Source organism: Dipodomys merriami, unplaced genomic scaffold (assembly GCF_024711535.1).
Source record: "Dipodomys merriami isolate MVZ:Mamm:240054 unplaced genomic scaffold, mDipMer1.0.p SCAF_447, whole genome shotgun sequence".
Classification (NCBI taxonomy): Eukaryota; Metazoa; Chordata; class Mammalia; order Rodentia; family Heteromyidae; genus Dipodomys; species Dipodomys merriami.
Window position 1 is genome coordinate 815691 of NW_027206010.1, and position 20727 is coordinate 836417.

The 20727-nt window shown below is 41.1% G+C and overlaps 1 protein-coding gene across 1 annotated transcript in view; it reads left to right on the forward strand.

Annotated features, from left to right (window-relative positions):
- LOC138808218 (heat shock 70 kDa protein 4) overlaps positions 1 to 20334 on the forward strand; it is a 49046-nt gene extending 28712 nt beyond the window's left edge. The window contains exons 8-19 of the mRNA XM_069994209.1: positions 1234 to 1310; positions 3916 to 4067; positions 4245 to 4351; positions 4682 to 4815; positions 5990 to 6171; positions 7304 to 7393; positions 11155 to 11307; positions 12028 to 12153; positions 14244 to 14351; positions 16488 to 16607; positions 17838 to 17999; positions 18183 to 20334. Coding sequence (XP_069850310.1) covers positions 1234 to 1310; positions 3916 to 4067; positions 4245 to 4351; positions 4682 to 4815; positions 5990 to 6171; positions 7304 to 7393; positions 11155 to 11307; positions 12028 to 12153; positions 14244 to 14351; positions 16488 to 16607; positions 17838 to 17999; positions 18183 to 18389 — 1618 coding nt within the window. The 3' untranslated portion in view covers positions 18390 to 20334. The remainder of the gene's footprint in view (positions 1 to 1233; positions 1311 to 3915; positions 4068 to 4244; positions 4352 to 4681; positions 4816 to 5989; positions 6172 to 7303; positions 7394 to 11154; positions 11308 to 12027; positions 12154 to 14243; positions 14352 to 16487; positions 16608 to 17837; positions 18000 to 18182) is intronic.
- Positions 20335 to 20727: the final 393 nt, after the last annotated feature.

The following is a 20727-nucleotide window of genomic DNA, read 5'->3' on the forward strand; positions in this document are numbered from 1 at the left end:
ATTCACAGAGCTGTGCAGCCATCATACAGCTCAATTTTAGAGCATTATCCTGCTTCACAAAGAAATCCTAAATGAGCCAGATGTGCGAGAGACTTAAGTACATGTTGTTAACTTTTCAGTTTCTTTCGAAACCCACATAATGTTCTGAATAGGGCAAAACTATGGAGTATAGTAAAAGGGTCAGTAGAATGAAAGGCTCAATGGTTACCAGGAGTTTGGAAGGGGAGGGAGGGATGAATGGGCAAAGCACAGAACTTCACAGACAGTGAAAATACTGTAGATCCTAATGCGTTTGTCAAAACCATTAGAGCCTTAGGAGAAACTATACTCAGTATCAGTATCAGTTTATTGCTGATAACAAATGCACCACACTAAGACAAACAATTGTTAATAGAGGAACTGGACTAGGAGTGAAGAGTGTGTGTGAAAAAGTTCTATTAGCTATTTTCTTTGGTTCTTCCTTACCCCAAACTAGGCAGGGGTACTAATCAATTTTCTGTCTCTGATTTGCCTATCTAGAACATGTAAATGGAATAATAGGTGTTTTTTGTTTGTTTGTTTTTTTTGACTGACTTCTATTTAGTATGTTTTTTTGTGTGTGGTTTGTTCACATGTGACATCTGTCAATTCCTTTTATTTGAATTTCTTTTTGTTACTGAATTGCAGTTCATAAGCATTTGAGTTGAATGCATTTTGGGCTATATGAATAATGTTGCTTTTGAGCATTCATGTTGGGTGTTTTTGCATGAATTTAATATTTTCCATTCTTTTTTTTTGGTCGGTCATGGGGCTTGAACTCTGGGCTTGAGCACTTGCCCTGTGCTCTTCAGCTCAAGGGGAGCGCTCTACCACTTGAGCCACAGTGCCACTTCCGGTTTTCTAGTTGTTTATTGGAGATAACAGTCTCATGGACTTTTCTTGCCCAGGCTAGCTTTGAACTGAGATCCTCAGATCTCAGCCTCCTGAGTAGCTAGGATTACAGGCTTGAGCCACCGGCGCCAGGCTACATTTTCCATTCTTTTGGTTGCAAATCTATAGTGAAATTACTGAATATTTTGATAACTTTCAGGTTTAACATTTTGAGGATCTGCTAAACCTCATTTTCATTTTACATTACCCAGGAATGTAGGTGGGGGTCCAAGTTTTCTACATTCATGCCAACACTGTGTTAAAATTAGTCATATATTCCACATAGACATGAATTGTGATCTCTCCTATTGTTTCTGTTTATAGAGGCAAATTTCTGGAGATGTGTGATGATCTCTTGGCTCGGGTGGAGCCACCACTTCGCAGTGTCTTAGAACAAGCCAGTAAGTATTTTGTGATGACATCATTTGTGTATCTCTCAACCTTTGGAGAATATTATTTATTATTTCCCCAATTCATACAGTTATGCAGTATCAGTTTTGTCAGCTTCAGTTCCATGTTATACTTCTTTCCCCTTGGGTGCTACTGCTCCCCAAGGCAATCTTATAAGGATGCTAAAAAAATCATTCAGGGGGGGCTGAGAAGGTGGCTCAGTGGTAGAGCGCTTGCCTTGCATGCATGAGGCTCTGGGTTCGATTCCTCAGCACCACATAAGGAGAAAGAAAGCCGGAAGTGGCGCTGGGGCTCAAGTGGTAGAGTGCTAGCCTTGAGGTGAAAACTGAGGGACAGCACCCAGGCCCAGAGTTAAGGCCCCACGACCCCCCGCCCTCCCCCCCCCCAAAAAAAAAAAAAAAAACAGACTAAAAATCATTCAGGGCCAGGCGCCAGTGGCTCTCGCCTGTAATCCTAGTTACTCAGGAGGCTGAGATCTGAGGATCATGGTTCCAAGCCAGCCTGGGCAGGAAAGCCCATAAATTTATCTCCACCAGAAAACTTAAACCACCAAAAAACCTGAAGGGTGCTGTGGCTCAAGTGGTAGCGCACTTGCCTTGAGCTGAAGAGCTGAGGGACAGTGTCCAGACCCAGAGTTCAAGCCCCACCACCACCACCACCAACAACAAAATCATTCAGATACTAACTTCTGAATTATTTGCTTACAGTTCTTTTTTCAGTTGAGTTGTAGTGGTCTTGTAATTTTTTTCTGTCTGTGAATCCTTGGTTAGCTGAAAGACAATATACAGCAAAAGGAAGGTATGATAGACACTTATTTCTTTATCAGGATATTTCAGTTTTGTCTTTAGCCAGAAGGTAGCCTTTTAATTTCAGAATACATCACTTTTCTAACCTTCTTGAACAAAATGTTTTCCTAGAATATACTGTTGTTGGTTGCTATTGTTTCAATGAGTATTGAGATACAGCGTTAGCTCAAAGTGAGCCGGTGGCTCATGCCTGTAATCCTAGCTACCCAGGAGGCTGAGATCTGAGGATTAAAGTTCAAAGCAGTCTGGGCAGAAAAGTCCGTGAAACTCTTTTTTTTTTTTTGTCGGTCGTGGGGCTTGAACTCTGGGCCTGGGCGCTGTCCCTCAGCTCTTCAGCTCAAGGCGAGCGCTCTACCACTTGAGCTACAGCACCACTTCCGGTTTTCTGGTGGTTTATTGGAGATAGGAGTCTCACGGTCTCTCCTGCCCGGGCTGGCTTTGAACCGCGATCCTCAGATCTCAGCCTCCTGAGTAGTTAGGATTACAGGCGTGAGCCACCAGCGCCCGGCCTCGTGAAACTCTTTATTTCTAATAAACCACCAGAAAATCCAAGTGGCACTATGGCTCAAATGGTAAAGCACTTGCTTTGAGCTGAAGAGCTGAGGGACTGCACCCAGGCCCAGAGTTCAAGCCCCATGACCAACAAAAACAAAACGAAACAACAAAAAGCTCAAAGTAATAATGACAGATATTCGTGTTTTCCTGTCCTATGCCCCCCATTCTCCTATTTTTTATCTTTTGCAAAAGAGTCTCAGTACATTCATTGCCCAGAGTCATGTAGAATTCATGGGCTCATGGAATCCTGATGTTTTACCTTCCCAAATAGCTGGAATTATAGGCACCCACCACTGTGCCTGATTTATCTCCCATCTTTAATTCTTCTCAAGAAATAGAAGTAGTGGTTGATAATGATAAAGTGTGACTAGGAAAACAAGCAGTATTAAGTTTGTATTTAGTGATGAAAAGTGGAGCCTTGGTAACATACCTCCTTACCTTCTCATGAGTACCAGTGTTTTAATGTGAACTGTATACTATGTATTTTGTGAATAAAATACTGGAATGTCTAGTGGTAAAACTGAATATTTCTCTTTCTTTCATGGCAGGTCAGGGTTGTGAAAGCCTTCTTCTGGTACAGCATACTTAGATCTTTAGCTAGTTGATGTTTATAATAATTCCTTGTGTAGGACGGTGCCAGTTCTGTATACCATAGGACATAGGTTGTTGGCCTTAAAATCCTATTTCTGTGCCTCCCCTCCCTTCCTATAACTTGAGAATCAAAACGCGCACTTCTGTGTCTATGCATATAAAATCTTGGAGTAGGGAATGAGGGATGAGGAGTTAGTTATATAGTCAGAGTTATTTTGCTATAAGCTTATTTCTTGTCAGTACTAAGGTTTGAATATGCCTCTAGCCCAGATTTTTGGTGGTTATTTTAGAGATAGTCTCGTGGGCATTTCTGTTTGGGTTAGATTGAGATTATGTAGATCTCAGCCTTCTGAGTAGCTAGGATGAGAAATGGGAGCCACTAGTACCCTGCATCAAGATTTTTTTAATCTAAATTTCTAATTATGTGTGGGGTTTTTTTGGTGGTACTAGGGTTTGTACTCAAGGCCTTGGACTTGCTAAGTGCATATTCTACCACTTGAGCCCATACCCTCAGCCCCTTTTTGTTTTAGTTATTTTTCTAATAATGTCTTATGGATTCCCTCTCCATGTCTGCCTTTTGAATAGCTAGGATTACAGGTTTGAGCTATCATCAGACCCTAAATGTCTAATTATTTAAATATAGAGTTAAAGAAAGAAGACATTTATGCAGTAGAGATTGTTGGTGGTGCCACACGAATCCCTGCAGTGAAAGAGAAGATCAGTAAATTTTTTGGTAAAGAGCTTAGTACAACATTAAATGCTGATGAAGCGGTCACTCGAGGCTGTGCACTGCAGGTAAGTTTTCTTTTGCTCTTATATCATTGCAACAAAAGTTAGACTGACACCATTAAGTCATTAATGTAAATATTTAAAGATTATCCTCAGTGATGCTATCTTAAAATCATGATGGTAGTGATACTGGTTCATTTAGTGTCCACTTGCAAATGAAATTTGCAAAAATTGTCATTCTAGTGTGCAATCTTATCGCCTGCTTTCAAAGTCAGAGAATTTTCTATCACCGATGTGGTAGCATATCCAATATCGCTGAGATGGAATTCACCAGCTGAAGAAGGATCAAGGTAATACATTACTTATTATTTGTATACTTAGTTAATTCAGTGTTAAGTCTGAGTAATAAATTGTCCTCCACCGTACACAACTCTGAAATATTTTGGAATAATATATGGTACAGTTATTGTTAGTTAATTTTATGCCCTGATTTCCTATACTTGGTCTTACTGCTATTATGTCTTTTTGTGCTGATTGGGTGTATTTCTTTTTTTACTTAGAGAGTATTTTGGGACACTTAAAATCTAGAAATAATGTCATTAGAGAAGACTGAGCTATAGTAATTACCAAGTCTTTGATGTTTGAATTTTGAATGATTTTTGTCTTTTTCCTCCCTTTAGTGATTGTGAAGTCTTCCCAAAAAATCATGCTGCTCCTTTCTCTAAAGTTCTCACATTTTATAGAAAGGAGCCTTTCACTCTCGAGGCTTATTACAGCTCTCCTCAGGATTTGCCCTATCCAGACCCTGCTATAGGTAAGAAGAGTTAGAAATAAAAAATGATTTGAATTGAAAATTGAAATAATACAATAATAGCAAAACTTTGCATCTACTTGGAGAAATGAATGGGCAGCAATAAAAAATGTGGTATTCTGGGCTGGGAAGGTAGCTCAATGGTAGAGCCTTTGCCTTGCATGCCTGAGGCCCTGGGTTCGATTCCTCAGCACCACATAAGCAAAAAGAAAAAAGCTGGAAGTGGTGCTATGGCTCAAGTGGTAGAGCGCTAGCCTTGAGCTGAAGAGCTGAGGGACAGCGCCCAGGCCCAGAGTTCAGGCCCCACGATCGGACCCCCCCCCCCCCCCAATGTGGTATTCTAAAATTTAGGCTTTTTTTTTTTTAAGGCCACAAAAGAAAATCTCTTCCATTCTTAACTACCAGGTTCAGAAATAGCGGGATTGTTACTTAATTGAGCCTCCAACTGTACATGTAGTATTTCTCTGAATGGTTATACTTTGTACATAAGGTGGTGCTTGATGGTGTGTAGAAGAGTTAAATCAGTTCTGACTTTTAACATATAGTTACAAGGTGCACATACAAAATCATTAGCAATTTGTCAGGTTAGTATGTTCTAGGTTTTGAAATCTTTATATGTATATACTCTGGAATTATTGCCAGATGAGAAGAAGAAAAAACTCTACAGTTGTATAATAAAAATTGATCTATACTTTTTGGATAAAGAACTGGAAGTGTTTTCACTGATATGTATAAGCTGTGGAAAAAAAGTTAACCTCTGCTTTCCTCATGGAATAGCATGATAATTCAGTTGCAGCATTGTGGGAATTCAACATAAATAGAACCCTGGCATAGTAACAATCTAGAAATGGCAGTTTCTTGGTAATGATAAAAGCAGGTAGATGAGAATATGACATGTCTGTGTTGCAGGAAGTTTATCATAGCAAATAAAGACGAAATAAGGAGCTGGAGGCAAAGTAAATTGGGATATATGAGCCCTTTGTTGGAACAGGATGAGCTTGACTATATGTGAGAGGAATCGGATGATGACTCAGGAACATTCTAGGGATGAATGCTCACTTTGTTCATTTGAAGTGTTGTGTTACTGATCTGTCACGAACATCACCTGGCAGTGTGAGCATGTATTCATGTTTGAATTCATCCTCTTACTGTTCTCTTGTATCTCTCATGTCCCTAGCTCAGTTTTCAGTTCAGAAAGTCACTCCCCAGTCTGATGGCTCCAGTTCAAAAGTGAAAGTCAAGGTTCGAGTAAATGTTCATGGCATTTTCAGTGTGTCCAGTGCATCCCTAGTGGAAGTGCACAAGTCTGAGGAAAATGAGGAACCTATGGAAACTGATCAAAATGCAAAGGAGGAAGAGGTAATCTGGTTATTTTATATCATATATATTGGCCTCAGGTGACTTGTCTAGATGTGATAGCAGGTAGACTGAGCTGCTGAGAGTAGGTTTATACACGTCTAATTACTCCAGTGTGTTGAGCCATTTTTATAGTTTGTGGAAATTGATTCTTGTTATAGAAGAACACTCTTGTGTCTTTATTTTTTTTTAACAAATAGAATAAATTGCTTACTCATTTGTAGTGATTCATATTATGCTCTTGTTCAAAGCTTAAACTAAGATGGATCTCATATTCAGATTTTGTTTGAAGTGTTCTGATATCAGCATTAACATTGTTCAAAGTACTCGGGTATTCATATAAATTTCAGGTGTTGGGAGCCTTCACCCTCTCCATAAACCTCATTATTGCTGTTGAGAGAACTCTTCAGTGTGTTCACATTCCTCAATGCATGCAGTGGCTGTACTTTTTTTTGTTGTTTTGTTTTTTTTGTCGGTCGTGGGGCTTGAACTCTGGGCCTGGGCGCTGTCCCTCAGCTCTTCAGCTCAAAGCGAGCGCTCTACCACTTGAGCTACAGCGCCACTTCCGGTTTTCTGGTGGTTTATTGGAGATAGGAGTCTCACGGTCTCTCCTGCCCGGGCTGGCTTTGAACCGCGATCCTCAGATCTCAGCCTCCTGAGTAGCTAGGATTACAGGCGTGAGCCACCAGCGCCCGGCTGTGGCTGTACTTTTTTAAGGCTGAAAATGCAGGTGTAGGAATTGCTTGGAAAAGTTAAGACTCTTGAAAGAAATTGCTTGTGAGGTAGCTTGGAGAAATTCATGCAGTCTTGAGTTTGTATTTTGTAGATTGTGAACAATGCCGCCCTGGGGTACTCTTGAGTGCTGTAGTTAAATACAACAGTTCTCTGGTCACCCTAATATATGTGTGGGGCAACTGTTACCCTCTTCATACAGATTATATTAGTTGATCTAAGAATGGAAACTTTGTGTTCCAGGTAGTATAGTATAGTATATTCCATAGGTGGAATTTGAGCCTAGGTATTCTGAGTGCTGGTACTTGAGCAGGAATTCTATACCATCTGACTTTGTCGGTATGTCATGAAGGCGGTTTAGACTTCTTGCATTTCCCAGGATTTAATTTGACCTGTTTTTCAGAAGATGCAAGTGGACCAGGAAGAACCACATGTGGAAGAGCAACAGCAGCAGACACCAGCAGAAAATAAGGCGGAGTCTGAAGAAATGGAGGTATGAGTTGTTATGATTGAGACTTTTCATATGTAGTAGGCCCTGTGGGAATGTATGTGGTTCCAAGAAAATCCTAGTTGGGAAAAACTGAATGCCCTGGGGCATAGTTAGGTATGTACTAGGGGTATTTGTCCAGCTTCCACCACATTAAAAATAGTCATCTTTCAACATTTTTTTTTTTTTGTCTGTCATGGGGCTTGAACTCTGGGCCTGGGCACTGTCCCTCAGCTCTTACAGGCTAGTGCTCTACCATTTGAGCCACAGCTTCACTTCTGGTTTTCTGGTGGTTTATTGGAGATAAGAGTCTCACAGCCTTTCTTGCCCGGGCTGGTGTTTTGAACCATGATCCTCAGATCTCTGCCTCCTGAGTAGCTAGGATTACAGGCATGAGCTACCACACCTGGTAATAATCTACAATTTTTCCTTTATTGGTTAAACTACTACATGATGTCCCCTTTTTGACTTGAAAGGATTGACATACTTTTGCAGTTGCTTTTTTGGGGAGGATATGTGCACAAAATTTAAAGGGAGGCAAATAAGCATCAGATGACACAATGATAATGTGGGGCTGAGAGCTGCATGGCCGCTGAACTGCAGAGCATGTGCGTAAGAATTTAAAACCTTTGAAATTTCTCTTTTTTCTTTTTAAACCATGCTTGGTCAAAACTGCCTGTAACAATTTTGCCAATAATGGGGCTGGGAAGGTGGCTTAGTGGTAGAGTGCTTGCCTCACATGCATGGGACCGTGGGTTCGATTCCTCAGCCCCACATAAACAGAAAAAGCTGGAGATCTGCTGTGGCTCAAGTGGTAGAGTGCTTGCCTTGAGCTGAAGAGCTGAGGGACAGTGCCTAGGCCCAGAGTTCAAGCCCTATGACCGACCCTTCCCCCACCCCCATTTTTTTTTTTTTTTTGCCAATAAGGCAGTAGTACTGTGCAAGATTTTGGCTGAGGAGGATATGCCTTGGAAGGTAGTTGTACTTTATTATTTAGATAATTTTTAGCACGGTTCTGTGGTGTATTTGGGAAGGGCATTTTTGTGAGATGTCTTTTCAGTTGTTCTAGTTGGTGGATGGGAGGACAGCACTTGGAGGCCTTAGTTGTGCTAGGCTAAGTAAATGGTTCATGCTGGTTTCTTGGTGGCTGTGGCTGAGACACCATCATAGTTTATTTGATACTATTGAGAATTAAGATTTTTTTCTTCAGTCTGTCAGCTGCCTTCCTCATGTCTTTTTGTTGAAAGACTGAAAATACTGACTATATTTAAGTAGTTGATACATGCTAAAGTTAATGTGTAACATTTTTGAATATTTTCAACCCTTTTGGGGGCGGGGTAGGCAGTGCTAGAACTGAGGCACTTGAACTCAGGGCCTTGCATTTTTATTAGGCTCTACTGTTGAGCCAGCCCCCTACATTAGTTATTTGAGACTGTTCTTCAGTTGCAGAGTATAATCTCGGGCTTTTAGGAATTTCTCATTGTGGTGTTCAACAAAATTGGCAGAGCCTTAAGGTTGCTAAAACATGTTATCCATTTTCATGTCCGCAAACAAGATTTTTACTTGCTTTCCTTTAGCTGGGCAAGTAATATTCAAAAAGAAGAAAGGCTAGGTGCCAGTGGTGAGGATCATGGTTCAAAGCTAATCCAGGCAGGATAGTCCATGAAACTCATGCCTCCATTTATCTACCAAAATGCCAAAAGGGTAGCGTGGTTCAAGTGAGCAACTTGGGCTCTGTGCCCAGGCTGAGTTCAAGGCCAGGAATGGTACCAAAACAAACAAAAAATAGCCATTCAGAAAAGAGTTCTGAGGATTAAGGTTACAAGACAGTGTGAGCAAACAAATCTGTAAGACTTTTCTCTAGTAAGCCAACAAAAAGCCAGAACAGGAAGTGTGGTTTGGCTCAAGTAGTAAAGCACCAGCCGAGTGAAAAAGCTGGAGTGCAAGGGCTTAAGTTCAAACCTCAGTACTAGCAAAGAAAAAAAGTTCAAAATACCTGAAAACATGGCTTATCAGTTGAGGGCCTGCCTAGCAAGTTCAAGGCCCTGATAAAATCCTAGCACTGCCAAACCCCGTCCCCCCAACAAAGAAATGGACTAAAGAGATTGTGCTTGCAGATTCTGTTAGTTGCCTTGGAGTTTTCCAAGATGGAAAACCATTCAACTTGAGAGAGAGTAGGAACTCTGTATAGGTCAGTGTGTATAGATGAATGAGAAAGAATCACAAGACCTCATGCCCAAGCCCTCTTCGCCATGCTCGGGAGCCATAGAAAGTTTCCTGTCCTGATCCGTGGGGTAGATTAGGAGCAGAAGTGCCTTTCTTAGTTTTGTTTCTAAATGAAATGAGATTGGGCATGGTTGGATACACCAGTAATTCCAACAAGAAGGCTATGGCCTAGACTATACTATAAGTCTAGGCTATATAGTAAGGTTTTCTTCAAAAAATGTATTTTTTGAGTTAATGTACAAGGAAAGGCTTGACAAGCATAGAAGAAGTGATGAAAACTTGTAGAGACAAAAATATAAAATTTGAAAAAACTAAGACACAATTAGTTGTGGGGAAAGAAATCACTAAAACCCAAAGAAAACTGCATAGTGTATGAGTAGACACTTTGAAGAATAGAATGTGTAGAAAGGGATAAAGGTCAGTGCCTTCTCATCTGTGCATTTATGTCAGGTAAATGGGATCTCAGTCCTTGTGGAAATGTACATAACTATAGACATTATAGGGATCACACTGTGATACCCTCTCCACACTGATTTCATATGCATACCTGTGTTTAGATGAGAAAGGAAGACAAAAGTTTTACTTTTTTCCTGTGCTGGGAATAGCACCCAGGGCATCGGGAGTACTAGACACCTACTCTGCCTCTGAGTTAAATCTCCAGCCTAAAATTTTTTGTTTTTTGTTTTTTGTTGGTTGTGGAGCTAGAATGCAGGGCCTGGACATATCCTGAGCTTTTGCACTCAAGGCTAGCACTCTACCACTTTGAGCTATAGTTCCATTTTTGGTTTTCTGGGGGTTAATTGGACTTTCCTGCCCAGGCTGACTTTGAACTGCAGTCTTCAAATTTTAGCCTCTTGAGTAGCTAGGATTACAGGTGTGAGCTACCAGCTCCCGGCTCTAAAACATAAAAATAGTGATTGTGTGTTGGTTGTGGGTTTGCAGGAGTTGCTATGTATATAATGTTATAAAAATTTTAATTGTTGCGGGGGAGCGTCATGGGGAGGGGGTTGAGATGGGAAGGGGAAACAAAGGAGGAGGCAACAATTCTTGATAAGAAATGTACTCTATACGCCAGCCTTGCGCTGAAGAGCTGAAGGACAGCGCCCAGGCCCAGAGTTCAGGCCCCACAACCGGACCCAAAAAGAAAAAAAATGTACTCTTTACCTTGCCATGTAATTGTAACCCCTCTGGTAGGGTATTTTCACAATAAAAAAATCAAATTAAAAAAACTTTAATTGTGTCAAAATGCATACAACAAAGGTTACATTTTAAAGTATCTGTATATTGCAGTATGATTGTTATTTAGAACTTCATTTTTGCACAATGGAACTTTATACCTGTGAAAGAACTCCCCGTTTCCCCTTTCCCAATCCCTGATAACCACATTTCCATCTCTGAGCTTAACTCTTGGATCCTTCCGAGTTAGTATGGTTACGGGTTATTTAGATCATTGGGAACCACAGTAGCTTTTGACATTTGACCCATTTTGAAATTCAAGTTAGCCTATATATTTTGTTTTTAATGATTGTTTTAAATTTCAGACTTCTCAAGCTGGATCAAAAGACAAAAAGACGGACCAACCACCTCAAGCCAAGAAGGCAAAAGTGAAGACCAGTACTGTGGACCTGCCAATTGAGAATCAGCTATTATGGCAGATAGACCGAGAGATGCTCAACTTGTACATTGAAAATGAGGTTGGTTTTTCAGTGTGTTAGAACAAAATAGTATGATTATAATCAGATTCTTGTCTAGTTGTGTCCATGCATTTTTTTTGCTAGTTTGGGCTTTGAGAAAATAATTTAGGTATTTGGGCAATAAGGATAGTATAAGAAATAGATTCTGTGGTAAGCCCAAATTCTTTATAGCACTACTAACAATGTCTGATTGCCAGAAACTCTGTTGTAAGATGTCTGACGGTATTATTTTTATCTTAGGGATGGTGCTGTTCACTAGAGACTTGAGGGTGCCTGAAGTGGGTGGGTCATGGGAGTGGATCAGTAGGAAAAAGAACATTGCATTAATGGTAGCATTATTTGAATTACCTGCTCCATCTCAAAATAATTTTGTTTTACAGGCCTTTAGCATTTACACTGTGAATAAATTCAGTTTTTCTTGGTGTTTCAAAATAATACAGCAGAATATATCAGTAGTCTTTCTTTTTTGTATCTTGATTTTTTTTTTTTTTTTTTTTTGTATCTTGAATATCAGTTTTTCCTAAATCCACTCAAACTCTCCTTGACCTTTACCATTTGTTGATCAATTAGTCTTCCAGCTTATCTTTGTTAGGGGATTCACAGAACTAAAAGGATTCAGGGAAGAATGCTTCTGTACTTTTAAGTTACACTGGTTATTTAGTAAGTACTTCAATAGGAAATTGTTGTAGTTGTCTTTACTTATGTCGTTGTTCTTCCTAGGGTAAGATGATCATGCAGGACAAACTGGAGAAGGAGCGTAATGATGCTAAGAACGCCGTGGAAGAATATGTGTACGAAATGAGAGACAAGCTTGGTGGTGAATATGAGAAGTTTGTGAGTGAAGATGTAAGTGTGGCCACAGTGTAAGCTGTTCTTCTAGGAGCATCTAGAACTGTGTTAGGGAATTTTAGTCTATGTGTATGTCTTGATGGTTTAAAATGTACTTTTATGGGGGTAGTTTATATGAACTCAAGGCCTTGTGCTTGCTAGGCAATCAATAACACTTGAATCATACCCCTCTCTTCAGCCCTGTAGTTTATTTAGTATCTTTTTTTTTTGTAGTATTTCCCATAGGTTAGTTTTAGTGTATATTAGTTTCTTTTTCTTTTTGGGGGTGGTACTGGGGTTTGAACTCAGGGCTTCAGTTTGCTAGACCACTTAATCCATACCTTCAGCCCCCTTTTTGCTTCAGTTAATTTTTAAGTAGAGTTTTGAGTTTTTACCCAGGGCTGGACTTGGACTGCACTTCTCCTTACTTCTCCTTTTGTTTGTTTGTTTTTTCTTGTTGTTGCTATGGAACTTGCCAAGCAAGGATTCTACTTAAGCCATGCATCTAGTCCATGTTTTGCTTTAGTCTTAGCTTTCTGGGGTGGGCCGGAATATGATCCTCTTAACATTTCATAGCTGGATGATAGACTGTGTGCCACTATGCCCCAACCTTTGTGTATATGTTTGTGTGCGCATGGTACTGGGGCTTGAACTTAGAGCCTCACACTACACTCTCGTATTTAGGGTTGGCACCTAAGCTACACCCTCACTTCCAGATTTTTTTGCTGCTTAATTAAGAGATTAGAGTTGCAAAGACTTTTCTGCTTGGGCTAGCTTTTAACTTTGATTTTCAGAGCTCAGCCATCTGAGTAGCTAGGATTATAGGTGTGAGCCACAAGTGCCCCATATGTGCCCAGACCTGTCTGTTGAGATGGGGGGATTCTCTTGAACCTTTTGTCTGGGTTTGCACTGATCTCAGTCTCCCCAGTAGCTGGCACAGGTATAAACCATTAATCCCCAGCTTTTATTGTTTTATTTTTTATTGTTTTTTCCTTCCACAATTGGGTTTTGAACTTAGTACTCTACCACTAGGTTACAACTTGAGTCACTGGCATTAACTTCTGTTTATTTATTTAAACTTTATTTTTGCCAGTCTTGTGGCTTGAACTTGGGGCCTGGGCACTGTCTCTCCTCTGTGCTTAAGGCTAGCTCTTTCTCACTTGAGTCACAGTACCACTTCTGACTGTTTTTGAGTAGTTTATTGGAGATAAGCATCTCACAGACTTCTGCCCAGGCTGGCTTTGAACTGTGATCCTCAGATCTCAGCCTCCTGAATAGCTAAGATTACAGGTTGTGCACCACCTGTAAGTGTCTGACTCTGGCATTTAACTTTTTTTTTTTTTTGCTGGTCAGTGGGCCTGAACTCTGGGCCTGGGTGCTGTCCCTGAGCTCTTCATCTTAAGGTTAGCACTCTACCACTTGAGCCACAGTGCCACTTCTAGCTTTTTCTGCTTATGTGGTGCTGAGAAATCGAACCCAGGGCCTCGTGTGTGCAAGGCAAGTGCTCTACCACTAACCACCTTCCCAGCCTGGCTTTTTAACTTTTTTTTTTTGGTCAGTCATGGGGCCTGAACTCTGGGCCTGGGAGTTGTCCTTCAGCTCTTCAGCTGTAGACTAGCGCTGTACCACTTGAGCCTCAGCCCCACTTCCAGCCTTTTCTGCTTAAGTGGTGCTGAGGAATCGAACCCAGGGCCTCATGCATGCAAGACAAGCACTCTACCACTGAGCCACCTTCCCGGGCCCGCTTTTTAACTTTTAACTGGAATTTTTAGTTGTGAAATCTTCAAATGCAATCCAAGTTCCTTCTAGCATAAATGATACTATACAAATAACCTGTACCTTGTAAAAAAAACACACCATTTCCAGCCTTTTTTTTTATATCCTCTATTTCTTTGTTACATTAATTTTTAAAGCAAATTCCAGAAAAATAGAGATGCATTCTGTATATTGTGAATTTTTAGGTTTTGGAAGATAGCTGTGTTGTCCAGGCTGGCCTCAAACTTGAGTTCTCCCTGCCTCAGCCTCCTGAATGCTAGGATTACAGGAATGTACCACCTACCAGGTGTCAATTGATTTTTGATCTGTTTACAATGTTTTCTTATCTTTAGGATCGTAACAGTTTTACCTTGAAATTAGAAGATACTGAAAATTGGTTGTATGAAGATGGAGAAGACCAGCCAAAGCAAGTTTACGTAGATAAATTGACAGAGTTAAAAGTAAGTGACTCTTTGAGACTAGAAATACTTCAAACCTTTGTAGTTTTCAAGAAGAGTAGCATACATCTGAAACAAATTCTCATGTCATGTTAAAAAACACAGGGTAAAATCTGTGATTTAGAGAATACTCTTTATGATATAAGCTCATTGTTATTTTCACTTTTAGAGTCTCATAATAACTACTTGTTTCTCTGTCAATTAGATTTTGATTTCCAGCATTCCACTGAATTAAAAATTTTCTGCATTCTTGGGGTTAGAGATTCAAAGAATAGCCATGTGGAATCTGTGACCCTGAAATTCTGTTTGTAGTTGGGGTGGACAGGGCCATGTATGTAGTTTTGATTTGTGATCAAAGTATCCGGTTTTGTATTTGACGATTATTGTTGACCCTTGAGGGCTTTTGTTTGAAAAGGGATGCAAGTATACAAGGATGTGCATTTCCCTTTAGTCTTGGCCCTGTATTACTACTGGGTTTGTACCAGACGGCTATTGAGACTGACCTCTTGAGTGGAGTCACTCAAGGATAGTACTATGTATCTTCCTGGCAAACGTAGTCAGGAGTCCACTCTGAGAGACTTTGGTCACTAGAGGCTTTAGTCACTAGGCCAGTTTGTTTCTCTCTCTCTCTCTCTCTCTCTTTTTTTTTTTTTTTTTTTGGGTCCTGTCTGGAGCCTGAACTCTGGGCCTGGATTCTGTCCCTCAGCTCTTTAGCTCAAGGCTACCACTCTACCACTTGAGCCACAGCGCCACTTCCGGCTTTTTTCTTTTTGCTTATGTGATGCTGAGGAATCGAACCCAGGGCCTCAGGCATGCAAGGCAAGTGCTCTACCACTGAGCCACCTTCCCAGCCCGTTTGTTTCATTCTTGTTCTGCTTCTCAGACCATCCCCAATTGTTTGAAGCAAATATCTCATGCTTTAAATGATACTTAATCAATTAACATTTCAGTGTGTATTTTTAAAGAAAATACAGCTTTATACTGTACCATTATCACACCTTAATGTCACTGTTTTATTCATTTTTCAAGTTCCATTGTTCAGTAAATGATTATTTTTTAGTTTGCTTGAATCAGGATCCAAATAAAATGCATACATTTATTGATGTGTCCCTTCAACCTCTGTGAGTAGCTTTTCCTTTTCCCTGAGTACTTGAAGAAGTGGTCATTGGTTCCACAGAGTCTTCCTCCAGGCTGTTTTGCTGGTTTTTCATCACCATAGTTGTCTTTAACCTTATCTAGTAAGAGAGTTGGTTAGATCTAAAGGCTTCATCAGACACATTCAAGTGTTGTTAATTTTTAATTTAAAAAGTTTTTGCCAGATAAACTTTAGTATTGTGTATCTCTGTTTGGAGGGAAGTAAGTTTTGGTCCCCCAGTCATCGTCGTGTCGTGCCCCCCCCCCTGTGTTTTGAGAACCAAGGCTCAGATGACAGCTGCTTCAGGAAGTCTGGAAGCAGTGTTGAGGCACATACTCTACCCAGCAGGTGGCAGCATTTGATTTCCAGCAGTCTGGGGAGACATTATTGTTATTGTTATTATTATTATTTTATTTTACTGTATTTTTTGGTGCTTGTCGTGGGGCTTGAACTGGTTGCTATCCCTGATTTTTTTTTTTTTACTCCAGGCTAGCACTCTATCACTTAAACCACAGCTTCAAGGGCTGGCAGTGCATGAAGCCCTCTGTTCAATTCCTCAGTATCACATACACAGAAAAAGCTGGAAGTTGCACTGTGACTCAGGTGGTAGAGTAGTGCTAGCCTTGAACAAAGGAAGTTCAGGGACAGTGCCCAGGACCTGAGTTCAGGCCTCAGGACTGGCCAAAAAATAAATACATAAATAAACCAAAGCCATTTCTGGCTTTTTGGGTGGTTAATTGGAGTCAAAGTGTTTCACAGACTTTTTCTTCTCAGGCTGTCCTTGAACTGTGATCCTCAAATCTCAGCCTCTTGAATAACTAAGATTATAGGTGTGAGCTACCAGTGCTTGGATTTTGAAACATATTTTGAGTTGTGTACATGCACATATGAATTATGGAGATTAGATGTACTTTAGCTCATATCCAGATTTAGTCAGAATAGAAATAGTACAACCTTCAAATGTTTACCCTAGGAAGACTTTATGTATTCTCTCTTTTGTTAAGAATTTAGGCCAACCCATTAAGACACGGTTCCAGGAATCTGAAGAAAGACCAAAATTATTTGAAGAACTAGGCAAACAAATCCAACAGTATATGAAAGTAATCAGCTCTTTCAAAAACAAGGTAAGGGTGTTTTTTGTTTTTGTTTTTGTCATATATTCTTACTCTTAATTTGCAGAGTTAAATTTCATGATATTACCTAGCAGACTTTCTCTTAATGTAATGTGCAATGTTTTTTATGGATGTATCAGGAACCATAGGATTTGCTGTTTCTCTTTAATAGGTGGAATCTAGAATTCTACCTAGAGAAGTATTGTATAATTTCCCTTTTTTTATTGTAAAATGCTTCTTCTGTATTAGGCAGCATGTTCTGTGCTGGACTTCTTGTGAACATGTTAGGCTTGTAATTTAGGTGGTTTGTTACGCAGATGGAGTACTATCTCACCAGTAAACTACCTAACAAGGATTTTGAGTATTCTATAACATACTCCATAAATATTTGACTCCCGTAGTACCCTTGTAAAGTAGGTGCTAGAGGGCTGGGAAGGTGGCTCAGTGGTAGAGCACTTGCCTTGCATGCTCGAGGCCCTGGGTTCAATTCCTCAGCACCACATAAGAAAAAAGCTGGAAGTGGCGCTGTGGCTCAAGTGGTGAAGTGCTAGCCTTGAGCTGAGGAGCTGAGGATCAGCGCCCAGGCCCAGAGTTCAGGCCCCACGACCAGACCCAAAAAAAAAAAAAAAAAAAAAAAAAAAGTAGGTATTAGAGTCACCATATGTGGGTGACTTCCAATGTGAAGAGACCCAAGGTTCTGAGCCAGTACAGCTGGAATTCAACTCTAGTTTGACTACACAGTGTGGGTTCTGACCTCTCTGTTTTCCACTATATTCTCGTCCCCTCCCTGGCTCCCCAGGGAGTCTGCACAGTCACAGCCTGAGCTCAGCAAACACTCTGCCACTGAGCTATACCCCTCTCTGCTTTGATAGATTGTCAGTAAATTATGCTTGTGAAAGGCCTCCTTTTAAAAATTGTATTCATTATTGTGTTTGTTCCAGACTAGCATGCCTGTGGTATCTTAGTAACTTGTTACAATGTGACATTATTTTCCTAAGATTTTTGTGTAAAAACTACACCCATTTACACTATTGGAGCTTTTTAATTGTCCCCTTACATCTTTTTCTTGCCCTTAAAATCTGTTTCCTCAGTGTCTGAGAAATTAGGGCCATTCCTTTCTTGAATATTTACTCTCTTCTGCAATGATGATGCTACACGATCATTCTTGAGCTGTTTGAGAGATGCTGAATAGGTCAGGTAGACATTACCCATGACCACTTGCCTGACCTTGTGCGCTTGCAGGAGGACCAGTACGACCATTTGGATGCTGCCGATGTAGCGAAGGTAGAGAAAAGCACGAACGAGGCAATGGAGTGGATGAACACCAGGCTGAATTTACAGAACAAGCAGAGTCTGACTGTGGATCCCGTTGTCAAGACAAAAGAGATTGAAGCTAAAATTAAGGTAATAGTGAACTGTCATTTCTTGTCAGCATTATTTTGATCTCTAGTCTTCCAGTGCCCTGTGGGAGACAACTTCATTTAGGTTGGGGGTTGGGATCTGGCCAGAAAGGGTGAATGAAGCCTGTCATTTGTTAAATTTACTAATTGATTAAGAAACTATGGTTTTTCTCTCTTCACATTCTAGGAGCTGACAAGTATTTGTAGTCCTATAGTTTCAAAGCCCAAACCCAAAGTGGAACCTCCGAAAGAGGAGCAGAAAAATGCTGAGCAGAACGGACCAGTGGACGGACAAGGAGACCTCAACCCAGGCTCTCGGGCCACGGAGCAGGGTGCAGACACGGCTGTGCCTTCGGACACGGACAAGAAGCTTCCTGAGATGGACATTGATTGATTGATTGATTGATACCAACACTTGTTTATATTAAAACAGACTATTATAAAGCTTTAAGTTGTCAACTTTGTTCTAAATATCAACTAGAGCAAGCAAATACTGGAGATTTCTTAGTCAGTTTTTAGGGGATCTTGGGGGGGCGGGGGATATAGGTAATGTATGGAGCATTTTGACTTCTAAATAGTTAGGTACAGAAATTATAAGTGCATTGTATCTCTTCATAATGGTACTATTTAGAAGCCCAGTTAGTGTTACTGAGCTTACGCTTCACTCCTTTTTTTTGTTTAATCATGCTTCTAGAAGAATGTTTGTTTTGGAAAGCTGAGCTATAGCAACAGCTATGACTAGCTACCAAGAAGGCTCTTTTGCATTATTACTTAAATGGCAAGGAGCTCAATTTATGCTTCTAAAATCAATTGTAGAGATGATCACCAAGGTTGTGTGCTTGGTGTGGGCTGGGGTAGGGGCTCCTTCTCTCTCAGGGCCAGAGCTCGGCCTGGAATGTGTTAACTTAGGAGAGGATCCCAGGCTTCCTCACGCTTCACCCCCAGCCCTCTCCCCTCCCTCCTCCCCTTCGGGAAAGAGCTCCCAGTAAATGCCATGTGCTATTCTTGGAAATACCCTCTTCCCTCAGAGCAAGTTATAAACTTGAGTTTAGACTTGGAGACACTTCTTGAAAGTGTTTTCATGAAGACCCCAAGCGTTAAAGCGAGCTAATTTCCTCAGTTCAGCTTAAATACTGTCCCATATGGGCATGGCAAGTCTTGAGGAAATGATTGATCCTTGTTCCATTATGGTATAAGGATTTGGATCCCGGCCTGTTTGTTCAGGTGGCAGATGTTCTGTGTAAATTCAGCCCAAACCCCTGGGATAAGAATTAAAAGTGCTTTCTTAGGCTCATTCATGATTACTTTTATGTTTAAGTGTTAATATCTGTCATGAACCTGCCAATTTGTATTTGTTCAACAGCTGACAGATGATGAGAAACCTCAGATACACTGGATTGTATGGGAAGAGTCCTAGATTAGCGTTGGGAACACGCAGCCTGGCATTGCAGCGACACCACATTTCTTAATGTGCAGCCATACGGATCAGGTGTGCCCAAGTGTTCCTTGGTGCCCTTTGGGGGCACAAGGATAGGGAGGGGTGTTTTGGAAACGTCAAGGGGAGCCTGTATTAAAGGCCAGAGTTGGTTACTTGCCTTAGCAACTGTTACTATAAAATAAGTTTCGTTGGTTATGTTTCAGATCTTTGTAATAACTGGTAATCTGTGTAACAGAGCGTCTCTGTGAGTACTGGCCTGTGTTGGAAATAAGCTTATACTGTGCATAGCTAGATTGTGTTTTCTGTCCATCCAGGAAGTGTCTAGAATGTTACTGCCCTTAGGCGCTACAGAGACAACTGTGTACAGAGGGGAGAGGCTGCCGTGGAGGCCTTCTCCCCTCTCCCCCCTCCACAGGACTTGAGCCCTGGGCCTCCAGCATCCTCTTTTTTCCTTTCCTGGGTGTGCTTCAGGAGGGAACTTCAGCTGGCCTGCCGTGAGGCCAGTAGCCCCTCAAAGTGCTGGCTGCGGAATTAAGCCAACTCTTATGCAACTGACTCAGTCCTTAATGGCCATTTCTTCTAAACATTGTGTGTGTGTGTGTTGCGGGGAAGGGTTTGGGTGTCGGGATGGGGGTGGATTGGAAAGTTAAAAACTAGAGGAAAAATAAAATGTGGTCTGCTTGCCCTCTGTATAGACAGGCTGTAAGACCATCTAAATTTCCATGGAGCAGGCCAGAGAGTGGGGATTGATAACTTGTGTGCAAACAAGTATTTATCCAGGTTGCGTTATCCAAACTGGTTTGTTAAAACTCCAAGTCACATTCTTACACTAAAGAAAAATACTCAGTAAACATGAGACAAGTTTAGGAAAAACTAATAAAAGAAACCTGTCTTAAACGCAGAGGAATGATTTTCTTAATTTCCTAATATAACGTGTGTGTGTGTGTGTGTGTGTGTGTGTGTGTGTGTGTGTGTGTGTGTGTGTGTGTGCGCGCGCGCGCACACATGCATGTTGAAAAAGGGATCGATGGGGGAGTGGAGGGAGAAAAATAAAAACTCCTTGTTGGAGCCCTTGGGTCAGAGTAACAATGCAGTCATTGCCCCCTGGGACATGAGGTGATATCCCTGTCCCCCACTCCTACTCTGCTCCTCCAGTGTAGGAATCCCTGCCTTGCTCCTCAGAGTGTGTGAGCTCCCCATGGGTCTTTCTTTGAGGGTTTGACAGCATCAGAAGGTAAGGTGCCAAGGTTGGTATGCCCAAAGCAGGAAGCGGCTACAACAATTGGTGCCCTGA